This window comes from Gracilinanus agilis, chromosome 2 (genome assembly GCF_016433145.1).
Source record: "Gracilinanus agilis isolate LMUSP501 chromosome 2, AgileGrace, whole genome shotgun sequence".
In the NCBI taxonomy this organism is placed as follows: Eukaryota; Metazoa; Chordata; class Mammalia; order Didelphimorphia; family Didelphidae; genus Gracilinanus; species Gracilinanus agilis.
Genome location: NC_058131.1, coordinates 107,569,109 through 107,583,436, shown reverse-complemented (window position 1 = coordinate 107,583,436; position 14,328 = coordinate 107,569,109). Strand labels below are relative to the sequence as shown.

Genomic DNA, 14,328 nt, shown 5'->3' with positions numbered 1-14,328 from the left:
GGAAAGACCTGGATTGAATACTTTGCCTCTTACTTATAGTTACTACATGGCCCTGGGCAAGTCATTTAATCTGTTGGTGCACTAATAATATTTTTACAACTCCAAGTTTGAGAGATACTATTGACTCATATCGGTGAAGATTTTCCTCATCTAGGCATTTCATTATGAAATCATAGATTCAATCACTATCATTACATAATGCTAATATTTATGTAGCACTTTAATGTTTACAGAGCTCTTTAAATATATTATCTCATTTTACAGATGAAGAAAATGAGGCTGAGAGAAGATAAAGGATTTGCCTAGGGTCACACAGCTAGTGAAAATCTAGGAGGAATATGAATTTAGATCTTCCTTACTCCAATTCCAGCACTCTATTATATATCTACTGTCTAAAAACAATGAAAATAAAAAGAAGTATATACTCTATCTAACTCTGAATTTCTATACTTGCTATTTCATCACCTAATTAGTTCTACATATAATTCTTTCCTATCTATAGTTGCCATTCCATTATAGATTACTTGGCTTCATTCATACAAAAGAAACACTGTAAAATCATCTGAAGGAAACCCTACAGCATCATTTACTTTTGTATATTCTTTCAATACCCTAAAGAGGCAGCAAACCAAAGAAATGGTCAAGTTCTCCTTGCTGACCTGTGTGTATGTATATATGTCACTATTTGTGGTAAATTTACTGAATCAGCTGTTATAGAAAGGAATTGTTTTTACTCCCTAGACAATGTTTTTATGTCTCTCATAAATATATTTGACATTGATACATACACATTCATGCTTTTGTTATTCTCATATGTCCCATAATACTTTCTGAAATGAGTGATGATATGTGATCTGCCTTCAGCCTCTCTTTTTCATGAGTTATTTTCTTGGACAGGGGGAGAGAAGGACGGGTTATCTAATTCTATATCTATGACCTATAGACCTATGATTTCAGTTTAATGAAAGCCAGAAAAGTGCACATATTTATTGCAAGACAAAATCATGATCTTTGGATATGTCAGAAGTATTTAAAGGTTAATTAACTACCATTTTTATATCTGGATTTTCTCTACATTGTCTCATCTCACTTCTAATTTACATTTCAGAGGGTCTTCAAAAAGTTCCTTTATGGAAATTCAACATCTTCATTAGGCTTTATTGCTGCCTAACTTGATCACTTGATTATTAATATTGCCTGTCATTCAAATTGAAAGGTCATTTTTGATACTGCTTTAGATTTTTAATCAACTCCATTGAATGATTCAGTTCATTTTAGTTCTTTCCTTCTACATATGAGAAAAGTTTCAAATCACATAGGCATACATATATTGCCTGAAATTATCCCTTGTATTTGGCCCATGTTAATTCATGAAAAATATGTAAGTTGTAAATGTCATTGCTACTAGGTAGTGGTTTTTTTCCTATTTTACATTTTCTGGATACCGCCAATTTGCAATTATTCAGAGGCATGGTAGCAATTTAGTTTCAACAATCCATTGATATTTCCACCTAGACTGATAAAATCATAGACTTTGAGCTAAAAGGGACCTCAGAAATCATATAATGCAACCATCTCATTTTAAAGCTATGTAAACTGAAACCCCAAGAAGTTAAATGATTTACCCAGTTTTACACAGGTAGCAAAATGGCAGGACTAGGATTCAAGTTTTGCTTATTATAAATCTGTATCATTAATAACTCACATTTATAAGTCATTGTAGAGTTCTCAAAGTGATTTCTTCAAAACTACTGTTCTTTGAAATCATCATTGTCAATGTTTATTTTGACATGTTATATAGGTTGAGTGAACCATCTTTGGTCAATTTATAGGAGGTCATAAAAAGAATTACATGAGATGAGTGGGTTTGGATGAGTTGTGAGTTTGACAATTGGAAAATACTCATATTAGTGATATCACAAATCCATTAGAATATTTACAAATTTTAGTATAGGAAAGACCAAGAATAGATGGCCTCTTAATCCAAAAAGGTTAAAACTTAAAACAAGTCAAACATCTTAATTCCATAAAAACTTTGAGATTCAAAAATGGTTTCTTAGAAACAGAGAGAGAGAGCAATGTTGTTTATTCTGGTATTTGGTCTACATCTATCAGGTGATGAAATCAATCTTGTCACAGCAAGATGATCAAGTTATGATTAAGTAGAAGAAAGCTATGAATATTTTCCATGCCCTTATAAGTCAAATTTTCATGATATGCTTCATTTGTTTGTATGAAAGGAAATTCCTCAATTGTGATGAACACATATATAGGATACAATCACAAAAGTACATGCCAAAGTTGAAGTACATGATTTTTAGCACTGTTTTAGATCATGATCTCATTACCCTAGACAGAAAAGATATAGTTCATCAATGTGATTGTGTAGCTTTATTTGGGAAGAAAATACACTCCATCCAATTAGACTTGTAGTTCTCATATTCCATCTCTGTCTCTGTCTCTGTCTCTGTCTCTCTGTCTCTCTGTCTCTCTCTCTGTCTCTCTCTCTCTCTCTCTCTCTCTCTCTCTCTCTCTCTCTCTCTCTCTCTCTCTCTCTCTCTCTCTCTCTCTCTCNAGTAGAAGAAAGCTATGAATATTTTCCATGCCCTTATAAGTCAAATTTTCATGATATGCTTCATTTGTTTGTATGAAAGGAAATTCCTCAATTGTGATGAACACATATATAGGATACAATCACAAAAGTACATGCCAAAGTTGAAGTACATGATTTTTAGCACTGTTTTAGATCATGATCTCATTACCCTAGACAGAAAAGATATAGTTCATCAATGTGATTGTGTAGCTTTATTTGGGAAGAAAATACACTCCATCCAATTAGACTTGTAGTTCTCATATTCCATCTCTGTCTCTGTCTCTGTCTCTGTCTCTCTGTCTCTCTGTCTCTGTCTCTGTCTCTCTGTCTCTCTCTCTCTCTCTCTCTCTCTCTCTCTCTCTCTCTCTCTCTCTCTCTCTCTCTCTCTCTCTCTCTCTCTCTCCCCAGAAGATATGTATGACATTTAAAACTGAAAAGATCCTTATGATTCACTTAGACGAACTCTCTGATTTTATTGATGGAGAAGCCAAAGCTTAAAGATTGCAGGAATAATAATACATAGTATAGCTGAAATTCCAACCCATGTCATAAGACTTCAAATTTAATGCTCTTTCAAATACACCACACTGTTACTGCTATTTCTAATTTTTGAACTCTAATCCCCAAGTTTGCCTCTATGAAGCTCAGTTTGATGCTCTAAATATAGTTATTACTTTTCTAAAAAATAAAAATACTACATATATACACATACATATATAAAAATAAATATATGCACATATATATATATAATCCCATTGCCATTTTCTCTCCTACATCCTCAAGGAGAAAAAAATAAAATATAAACCCTTTGTAACAAATAAGTAGGGTCAAGCAATACCAACTCTTACATTGGCCATGTACCAAATGTATACCTAGTCTATCACCTCCCTATCATCTGGTGGACAGCATTTTTTATCAGTTTTCTTCAGTAATGATAGTTGATCAATGTGTCAATAATTGAATTATCTTCCTAAATCTTTCACAATTATAACTTTCTGAGACTCAAAATCAAATTCTTAAGATAATCCCAGATTTCACTTAAGTTTCTTGATCCTGCCTGGCATATGCTGTCAGTATAAATTGCTGTTAATAGAACTCATAGTTTTCATGTGCAGATTTTATTAAAGAAACATGCAGAAAAATAATGGAATAGACAGTTATGTTGGACCAACACCATCCTACTATTTTTGTGGCCACCTCAAGTCATAAAGTGTCCTAATGATGTAATTTCACATTTATTTTAATCATTTGTCATATTAATGTTGAAGTACAGATAAGGACATGTAAGATCAGTAAATCTTAGTTATCAAATAGATCTAATAATGAATCCTTTTGCAATTTTCATTATTCTACTACGTTAAATATCAAATATTTCCTTCCCATGTTTCTCTTTTTCTATCTCATTCTCACATTTTTCTTTAAAGTCTTATCTGTGTTTTTTTGATGATTTATTATAGAGTCTCAAAGATTATAGCTACTGGAAACAAGTTATGGAAGGTTCTATCAAGCTAGATATCTTCAAGTATGAGTTTGGTGACAGACTATATATCTGCTGTCTGAGGACCAGCCTAACTAATCTTGGGGAAATACAATATAGATTGGCTATAATTTGATGGATTTTTCCACCAGACTAGTCTTGAAGATCATTTACTAAGTAAGTAGGAGACAAATTATTTGTTTTGGTGGAAGCATAAATCAAGCCAACAAAATTATAGATCTATTTTATATTGAAGTATTCTAAATATTATAAATGTTTTTGCCTCAGTAATATCCGGTAGCAATAATATAGTACATTGAAAACCTTAATTGACTTCAGAGATGCCTCCAAATATCCTTTGTATTCCTTTGAGTTTGAAATCATTTGAGATTTTGTGACTGAGGCAAAAATGTAGTATTAGTATATCTCTAGATAGCATTTCATTATTGTAATATTCCCCTTTCTCACTGGAATCTAATTTAATGCCAAAGAAATTGGCCTAAATGACAATGAAAAAATAAGGTAAATAAAAAGTATAATGTCCGAAATATGGTCCAGGTACTATAGATAAAATCAACAATTAAACTGAAATAAATAGGAATAAATTATCAAGATAGATCAGATTTGGAAAATTACAAAATAATTTCAATCATCTCAAATTACTCACTGTCACTAAAGTCCATTTCACAAATACCAAATTTCTCATAGTAATGTCTAATGGATTATATATCATGGGATGTCAAACCTTAGAAGAAACAAAATTATAGGTTTAGAATGCAAAATGAATATATGAATGATTTTTAAAGTATTTATTGTGTTATTGTATCTTAAACACTATATTAAGAATTTTGGATACATATGGAAAATCAAAGACAGTCCATACTCTTAGGGACTTTACATACCAATAGGGGGTATGTAAAGGAAAGTGTTTTGGGAAGTTACAGTAAAAATATATACAATGGAAATTAATAAATAATGGAATGTTATCTAGATTTGCATGCAAGAAAGAAGAGCTTAGAGACTATACTTATGATTTCTTTATAATGCCAAGAAAAACATTCTCTTTGATTTGTAATCATAGAGAGCTGCCTAGAGTACTGAGAACTTAACTGTTTTGGGCACTAGTTACTAATTTTTCTGAGTAATATCAGCCCCAAAAAGACACCTAAATATGTTTGTCCACAGATAAAAAAATGTTCTAACTTTCTAAGGCAAGAAGTCTCAGAGGCAGAAACTGAACTCAGGTGTTCCTGTCTCTGAGACAGGTTCGCTATCCTCTAAACTATTTTGTATATAGGAAATAGTGTAAATGGCATCATCCAGAATATGACTGATTAGCTAAGAAGATAGGCAAATTGCTACAAGACATGAATAAGAAACAAAGAAGTAGACCACCCTTGTGATATGCTGATATAAGGAGTGTCCTCCAAATCTTAGTGCAGTTTGAAGTTTTAATATCTTCAAATTTTAGGACTTTGGGGATATTATGGACTTTTGTTAGTTGTTTGCTTGAGGCAGCTTAAAGCATGCTCAGTGAATAGAGCACTGGATCTGGAGTCAGGAAGTCTTGAGTTCTAATTCTGTTTCAGGCACCTTTAACTAGCTTTGTTTTAACTATTTGCCTCAGTTCCTCATCTATAAAATCAGCTGGAGAAGGAAATGGATACCATTCCAGTATCTTTGCCAAGAAAATCTCAAATGATATCAGAAAGAGTTGGACACAACTGAAAATGACTAAACAACTTTGCTTATTTTTAACTCAGAATAGGTCTTCAATAAGTTGGGGTTTATGCTCTATGAAACATCTCTGAGACTAAGATTTTAAGGATTGATTTCTAGCTTCAAAGGAATTTCTAGAGGCTGTATTCTGCCATAACCAAGAAGTCAGGGTCACTTAATGCCATATTGCAGCACTGGGTTATACTTCGGTGGAGGATTTATTGTGGCATTTCGAGGGAGTTGTGACTCTGTTGGTATGAATTCTCTCTCCACTGGGAAAAGCTCCCAAACCCATCAAAGCACCAAAACCAATATATCACAGAAACATACACAACCTGCCTCCTCGTAGCATTGAGTGATCTTAGATATTTGTAAACTATTCCAGGCAGATAGTTAATAGGAATCTTTTAAGCACCCACTGTATACCAAGCATTATGGTAAGCACTAAGGCATGCCAGTGGAATACAATATTCAAAATTCCTACCAAGCTGGGAAATCTTAAAAGTCTCAATGGAGTCATGGACTTTTAGTCACATAAGAACCTATCTCACTAATCCCAGAGAAGAACATCTGCAAAAAAGATGGTTCAACAGATGATGAATTATTTTTGGCCACAACATCTCTTGAGACCATCTGCTAAACCATAAAGGGGTTTCTATCTTCATTGGTGAAGGAAATATTCGCATGGATTAAATCATATTTCTACTGAAGTCAAATCATACTTCTATTGCCCATGTCATTTTTATAACTCACCTGTTTTCATAGAGCTCTATTACGATCGGAATTAAAATAGAGTTCTGTGGGAATTTGGGCAAGAATTAACCTCATTGGGCTTCAGATTCATTACTTGTAAAATGAGGATTAGATGGACTCAGAGTTCCCTTTCAGATCTAAATATATAACCCTATGTTGTTTCAAGTAGTTCTCAAGCAGATAAATTAAGAGAGAATGGAAATCAACAAGCAACATTACAACTGGTTGAAATTATTAACCCCATTATAGCTCCAACAATACATGGGTCTAATAAATTAAAAGTATTTTTTACCTATAGGAAGCCTCCATATTTGAATCAGTTTCTTCAATATAACTAGGGTTTCTATTCCTGGAAAATAATTTTGCAAAGTAGTAGATGACTAGTAATTTCCATGCAAAAGAAATGAGAACAACATCATTTTGTTATTGGCATCCACAAAAGCCATTTTGTGGTTTTCATCTAGGTAGTAGTTACTAATTTTTCTGAGTAACATCATCTCCAAGAAGACAGCTAAATATGTTCTTCTAGCCCATGAAAATATTTTCTAAACAGGAGGAAAAAAGATTAGAGATGCAATGGAGCTTAAAGAAAAATACAAAAAAAAATGTTAAACTTGGGCAATTCAAAGAAATAAATTAGAAGGACATGAATAACATCTAAATGCCAGGCAATACCCTCTCCTATGTCTCTAACCAGCACATTAGATGACCTCTGCATAAGTACATTAGGCTCGTCCGAGCAGTGATGCTGGACTTCTGCTGCGTTGCCATGGAAGTGAAAGCTCAATTCCCTTAGCTCTTGCGTGTTCTCATCTACACTTCTGGCAACAGTGACAGGTTCTTTTCCTTTGTCTAGAAACTGTTCTGGTAGCAGCCCCCATCACTTTTCCCCCTGCACTGAAAAGCAGTATTGTAAAGCTTCATTGTAACCAAATTATATGAGAGGGAGACATTTCATTCCGAAGCCCAAAATTAGATTTTTACATATATGCAAAAGCAGTATAAAAATAGAATCATTTTCTGAAAGGGGGCACCCAGTGGTGTTCTGAAGGCTAAGCCTTTCAAATATATTAACTGAACTTACAGCCAATGTACAGATGCATGATGGGGAAAAGGAAGGATATCCTTAGCAATCCTGGAAGTTAGCTTCAGAACGTTTGTTCTTGAAAAGGGTCTCTAGACATAGACAGTTTGTTTGGGGGGAGGGTCCCAGAGAGAGAATGCAGGTAGTTTTTTCTACCCATGCAGATGTCAAGGTTACTAGAAACGTAGAATATTGGATGAGAAAGAACATATTTCCGAATAAAATTTAAACAAGTCTGTTTAATTGACTTTGGAACTGCAGACAATTGTATACTTTATGTCTCTAGCTAGCATGCCTTTGGGGTGCTAGTAACTTCAATATTCACCAGAAATGGAAATAAGCCTAGAAGGGAGATTTTAAAAAAATAAAGAGTGAATCTCAATCTGCAGGTAAGAGATAACTATTAAAAAACATGAATCCAAGTTTCCATTATAATTTCACTGCAAATATACCAATTTATTAACTAAACTTTATAGTATGATTACAGATGAAAATATTCATTAAGCCTGGATTGCAGCAAAAATTCAAACATATGTGCATAGGTTCAAACACTTCTTCATTCACTCATGAACAAAATTAACCTTGAACAGATCACATAACCCTGCTTAAGCAAAAATTTCAGTTTTGGTCCTATAAATATAAAGGAGATCAAGTTGAAGCATATTTGCATTTGGCAAAGTTTGAAACTGGGATTTTCAGTATTTGAAAAGTGTGCCCATTGTTGTCTACTGGTGGCTTTGAGTCTCTCAGCAATGCTTATAACTTTAGAGTCATGGGATCATGACATTGAGAGCTCAAAGGGTGGTGGAGATCAATGAGTTCAATATACTCTTTTCACAGATGAAGAAATGGAGAACTGGAGAAATTAGGTAACCCAGGTCACATCATCATAGACCTGGGAAAAAATTCCCCATCTATTCCACCCCTCTTCTTTTTACAGAGAAGGAAACCAAAGTATACAGAGGTTAAGAGACTAATTCAAGATCAAACTAATGGTCAAGTGCAGAATCTGCATTCCAAAACATGTCATGGAACAAAAATCCAATGTTCTTTTTCACTCTACAATACTGGTTTGATTGACCATACAAACTGCTTTACAATACCCTACAAACTATGATGGACAGAATAGTTTTCTGTAATGAGAAATGCACAATTCAGTTATAAAAGGATTTCTCTTCATGTGATCCCTTACCCGTTATTTCTAGACTGTGATCTGCCTCGGCTATCCTTAGCCTCAGCCTAAATACAAGGTCCTCATTCAATTGTTCTCATGTTATTTTTCATTATTGTGAATGTTATCTATGAATGTGAATCTCTGGTCAGAGAGAAATAAGGTATATGGATAAAACTAAGGGAAATTAAGGAAACTAGGAAAGAAAATTCCTAACAAGTGTAACTGGGTGCAAGAGTATCATATTTACATCTATAGATCTCTCTTTCCATTATCTAATAGGGACCTTCTATTTTGTGGATTCAAAAATTAATTTTGAAAAATATGACTTCTATACTGTGTTTACTTCAGAGGAAGATAGTATTTCGCGGAGTAAATATGAAAGAATACTTTAAAAAATGTGTTGGGCCTGATCATTTTCATAACTATATATGGGTTCATGTCCTCAGAATGGTCCTTTAAAAGTATTTTAGAATCAATACTGCATATTGGTTCCAAGGCAGGAGAGTGGAAAAGACTAGGCAACAGGGATTAAGTGACTTGTCCAGGGTCACACAGGTAGGGAGTGTCAGAGGCCAGATTCAAATCCAGGGTCTCTCTTCTCTATTGCTCTCCATCCACTGAGCCAGGTAGTTGCCCTGCTTTAAACTTTTTTATTGGACTTTATATTTTTTTATATACTATAAACTTTTATATTGGAAAAAAGATAAATTTTAATGGACTCCTTATAAAATAAATGTTCTCCATGCTAGTTTGTATATTTATCTAGATTTAGAACAATATTTTAAAATCCAAATAGTTTAATTTTCAGTCTATTTGTTCATCTTTCAAAAAGCATGTTTTTGGGGGGTAGCTAGGTAGCTCAGTAGATTTATAGCCAGTCCTAGAGAATGGACAAGCCTCAAACATTTCCTAACCATATGACCCTGGCCAAATCACTTAACTCTCATTGTCTAGCCCTTATTGTTTTTCTGCCTTGGAACCAATACTCAAGAGGGAAGGTAAAGGTTGTTTGTTTGTTCGTTTGTTTTCAAAAAACATGTTCTTCTAAAATAATAAAACTTGTATAATCATATAAGTTCAGAACTGAAAGGACCCTTAGTATTCATTTAGATAAATCTTCTTATAGTAAAGAGGAAGAAATTTAGGACTGAGAAAACTAAGGTACTTTTCCAAGGTCCCATAATTAGTCAGATGATGAGGGAGGCCCAGGCATTCCTTCTGCCTTCCTAAAAATCTTCCTTTGCCTAATTAAAAAATACTGTTATATAAAATTTTAGAGTATACTTGTGATCTTAAATCCTATAGCCTAGGTTTAGATTTTAATTGGATGGTTAACATCATTGTCCTAAGGCTAAAGTTTACATGTTGTAAATGAACCACCAAGGATTCTCCAATGTTCAATAGTCAATCAGACAAATGCTGCATGTCCACCACTTTGTGCCTGATCTATTGTAATAGCTTGCTTGCTGGGTATGCTGGCCATAGGTATCTCCTTATTCTAATCCATCCTCCATTGAGCTGTCAAAGTAATCATCCTGTCCATGTCAGCTCCTACCAAATAAATTACAGTGGCTCCTTCTCCCTTTTAGAAGCAATTATAAAATCCTCTACTAGTCATTTCAAAGCCCTTCCTAAATTCCCCTCCACACACTCCCCAGACATGCTTTTCCCACCTCATTTTACAGATGAGGAATTGAGGCAAATAGGATAAAGAGACTTGCCTAAGGTCACCTGCTAGTGAGTATCTGAGGTCAGATATGAACTCGGTAAAATGAGTCTCCCTGATGCCAGGTCTGGCACTCTATCCACTGTGCAACCTAAGACAGGTCCTTACTACTACCTAACATTTAGTCTGTGAGATATATGTCTATCTATATTTTCCCTAATGTCTATTTAAAGATGTTTTAAAAAGTCATGTCTTATTATGTCATGCATAATGCGTTTTAATCTCATAGTTATATAACACAGAAAATAATGGTATTAGAAACTCCAGTTATTTTTGCTTTTCTAGGAAGTTGTCTTCCTCAGTTAAGCTGAAAAACTGACAAAATCTGTACAATCAGGAAATATGCTCTTGTTTCCAATTTTCAACCAAATTCTCATTTTTTTTAAATTTTTATTTGAAAGATAAATGAAAACGTATGAACTTGACAGGAAAAAAAACTTAGTCAAGACATCATAAGATTTATACTTGAAAAATAAAATGTTGAGACTGAATTATATAAAAATGCTAGCTTTTCCCAAGTAATTGACCTTGTAAATAGGCTAAAATGATACAGGACAGAATATCTTCCTCAGGGAAAATTCAGGACACTATTGCATTCACTGTTATTTATAATCATTGCTCTATGTGCCCGATAATATTTAATGGAGGTTTAAAACAGGGTTGTTGTTGTTTTTTTCCTCTCCTCTTAGAAAATAATAAAACATGACTGGATATTTGTGTAATCAGAATCCAAGTTTTATTTTCTCAGTTGCATGAGATCCCTTTAATATTATACACATGCCAAACTAATGTATCATAATCTAAGATAATTCTTTTTTCATTTCTCTTTTTTCCTACTGCTCTACCCCCAAAAGTAAGTAGATTTATTTAGATTGACAAAAATTACAGAAACACATCAGTGGGTGGATAATTATTTATTCTAGAATCATCTGAGATATGTGCAATTATTTTTAGCCTTCTTATATTAACAAACTTATATGATTCTCATCTAGTCTGATAGAAATAAATAAGTCTGTGCATTGGCACTAATTTTACCATGTGCCCTTCAAATGGAATGGCACTTTATAACTCCAACTCCTCTTTTTAGTTCCACTTTTAGTGTTGTCGTTCACCATTAGAATGTACGCTTCTTGAGGGCAGTCACCATCATTTTGTTTTATGTATATTTCCAGAGTAAATGCTTTTTCTAACCTAATCTAACTGTAAATGAATATGATATTTTCAACTAAAAATGACCCAACTGAGGTTTATGAATTTTGGATTATATCAGATCTACAGATTTCCTGAACAGAACACACATCTGTCACCATATGTTCAAACTTTGGGAGTTTCCTTTACAGTGACATCTGTTAAGAGCAGATCCTCTGTCATAATATTTTGAGAAAAAATTAGTCCTTTATACCCTTCTTTCATCAGATGAAAATGCATTTCAAAAGCAAGTGATTAGAGTCATTTAACTCTGTGAGATAATCATATTATCCTTTCCCAACTTGAAAAATACTATGAAAAGATGAAAGACTGATGCACACACAAAACACACACATACACACATACACACACACACACACACACACTCTTTATGCACACTTTGAGTACAGATGAAGTCAACTGATTATTATTTAGGATAGTAATAACACATTTTGTCACTTTAATTATTTCTTGGAATGAATATAATATCTGTTTTAAAGTCATCCTCCACTATCCTGAATGAAGTGATATATTTCATCATTAATATGAGTCACATTTCTCAGGGTAAAAAATTAATTTCCTTCCCTTTACTTCTTCTGAAAAATGGCATGAAAACAATAACATGAACAAATATTAAACCATAGTTAATACTATACTCCTTTTACACATGGCAAATTATTTGAGGAAAAAATATTATTCTGTGGATGGCCTGGATAAAAGGGAAAATTTAAAGGAGGAAAAAATACAGAAAAAGATAGTAGAGAACAAAGAAAAATGCATTTAAAAATTTTTGGTACAAATAAGTATTGACTCAAAACTAGAGGAAAGCAAGGAATCATTCATTTTGCTTCATTATCAACATTCAGATGGCTGGCAAGCAGAAAAGAGGGGAAAATTTTCTTACATACATGTTGAGAAGGAATCAAAAATAATTCAAAATTGAGTAGTGTAAAAAGTTCTAAAAATGTTTTTCAAGAGATTTTCATCAATAGTAAAAACTTTTTTGTCATAATTGATTTTATGCCATAAAAATCTTGATCTGAATTATTGTTTATTGACAAATTTAAAAAATAATTAATTTCTCCTAGTGTAGGAAAACTTTTAAATTGTCATAATTTCTTGCTTCAAGAATACAATGTAAAAGCCTATGTAAAATCAATAATTTTGCCCATTTTGGGTCTTCAACCAAATACCAAACCAACATTTTTCATAAACCAACCCTTAACAGGAACCAAAAACTTTCTCATCAAGTTGGTGACTCTTAAAAACATATAATTAACAAAAATATTTATCATGGATTTGAACACATACTAAAATAAACAGTGCTTTATTTTCCTTGGGATGAAATTTGAAGCCCCCAAAGTGATTATAGCTACTCCTCTGCTGCAATAAAGATTCAACGATATCACTAACACATTTCATTGGATACTGATATAATTAATCTACTAAACCTAAACTAAACCTGCAGTTTTGTCTAGCTTACAAAACAAATCAGATTTTTCATTTGAATAACCTCATCCCTATCTATACTGAATAATGTTGGCTTACATATGGGTAAGTGAAAAAAATGTGAAAACTTCCATTTTTATTATTTATTTTTAATTTCTCCTGCTTTCCTTTGGTAATCCTTTCAGATTGTCTTACCCTCTTGATTTAAGAAAACTCAATTCTTCTAGGATGTCCCATAAGACACAAGAGGTTGGATAATAATAGACTGACCAACATAAATGGTAATATCCACAATCTAATACATTCTGTGTCGAGAAACAATTTGCAAAATTACTTTTAGCTCGTAAAAGGGGGAAACGTAATTGAGTTTTAAAATTCAAAATAAAATGCTACAACTCAAATGATACTATCTAACTATGAGCTTCTATAAGTCACCCACCTGGGGCAGCATGCGATTCTCCTCCTCCAGCTGTCTTACTCTTGCCTCCAGCTGCCTAACATAGGACAAGGTTGATTCTAAAATTAAAAAGAAAGAACTCACATTATACATACAGGTCTTGTTTTGTGCACTGTCGGGATATTTTTGACTTGATTTATTCAGAAGAGATAGTGACTATGGGTCTGCCTAAAAAACAAATAAACAAACCTCCCAACAGGTCTGTTTCTCCCCAGGAAAATAACAGAAACTGCTGATAGTACAAATAAATTTAGACCGTTGTATAATGTTTTGAAGAATTAGTCCAATTTTGAAGCGGTTAGCTTCCAGATTCCTGGACTCCAGCCATCCTTTCACATGTAAACATCTTGTAGACAGACAGTGCTTATTAGCTCCTACTCATTGCCTAACCCTGTGCTTTCTGAGTTTGCAATAAATTGTAGTAGACATGGCTTAAAACAGACTCTGAAAATGGCAAGCTGCATGATCACTTACGCAAAATGGCTAGATAAGAAAAACAATCTTATACTAAGATACACTGATAGTCTAATGAAAGAAATATTCAAATCTCCCATTCCCATCACTGAATAGCCTCTCATCCTATCCACAATGCACAGATTAATCAATCAATAGCCAATATAAAGCCCTTACCACATGACAAGCATTTGGGCAAGGTACTGTAACTAGAAGTTGTAGGCCCCAGTAGTGAGAGTTGGTTCCAGACAGGTA

General features: G+C 33.4%; 1 protein-coding gene across 5 annotated transcripts in view; it reads right to left on the bottom strand.

Moving 5' to 3' along the window:
- The window catches only part of CCDC85A (coiled-coil domain containing 85A), a 240,412-nt gene that overhangs the window by 38,634 nt on the left and 187,450 nt on the right, over positions 1-14,328 (bottom strand). For all 5 annotated transcript variants that reach the window (XM_044663355.1, XM_044663356.1, XM_044663357.1 and 2 more), the window contains exon 3: positions 13,603-13,679. In XM_044663355.1, coding sequence (XP_044519290.1) covers positions 13,603-13,679 — 77 coding nt within the window. The remainder of the gene's footprint in view (positions 1-13,602; positions 13,680-14,328) is intronic.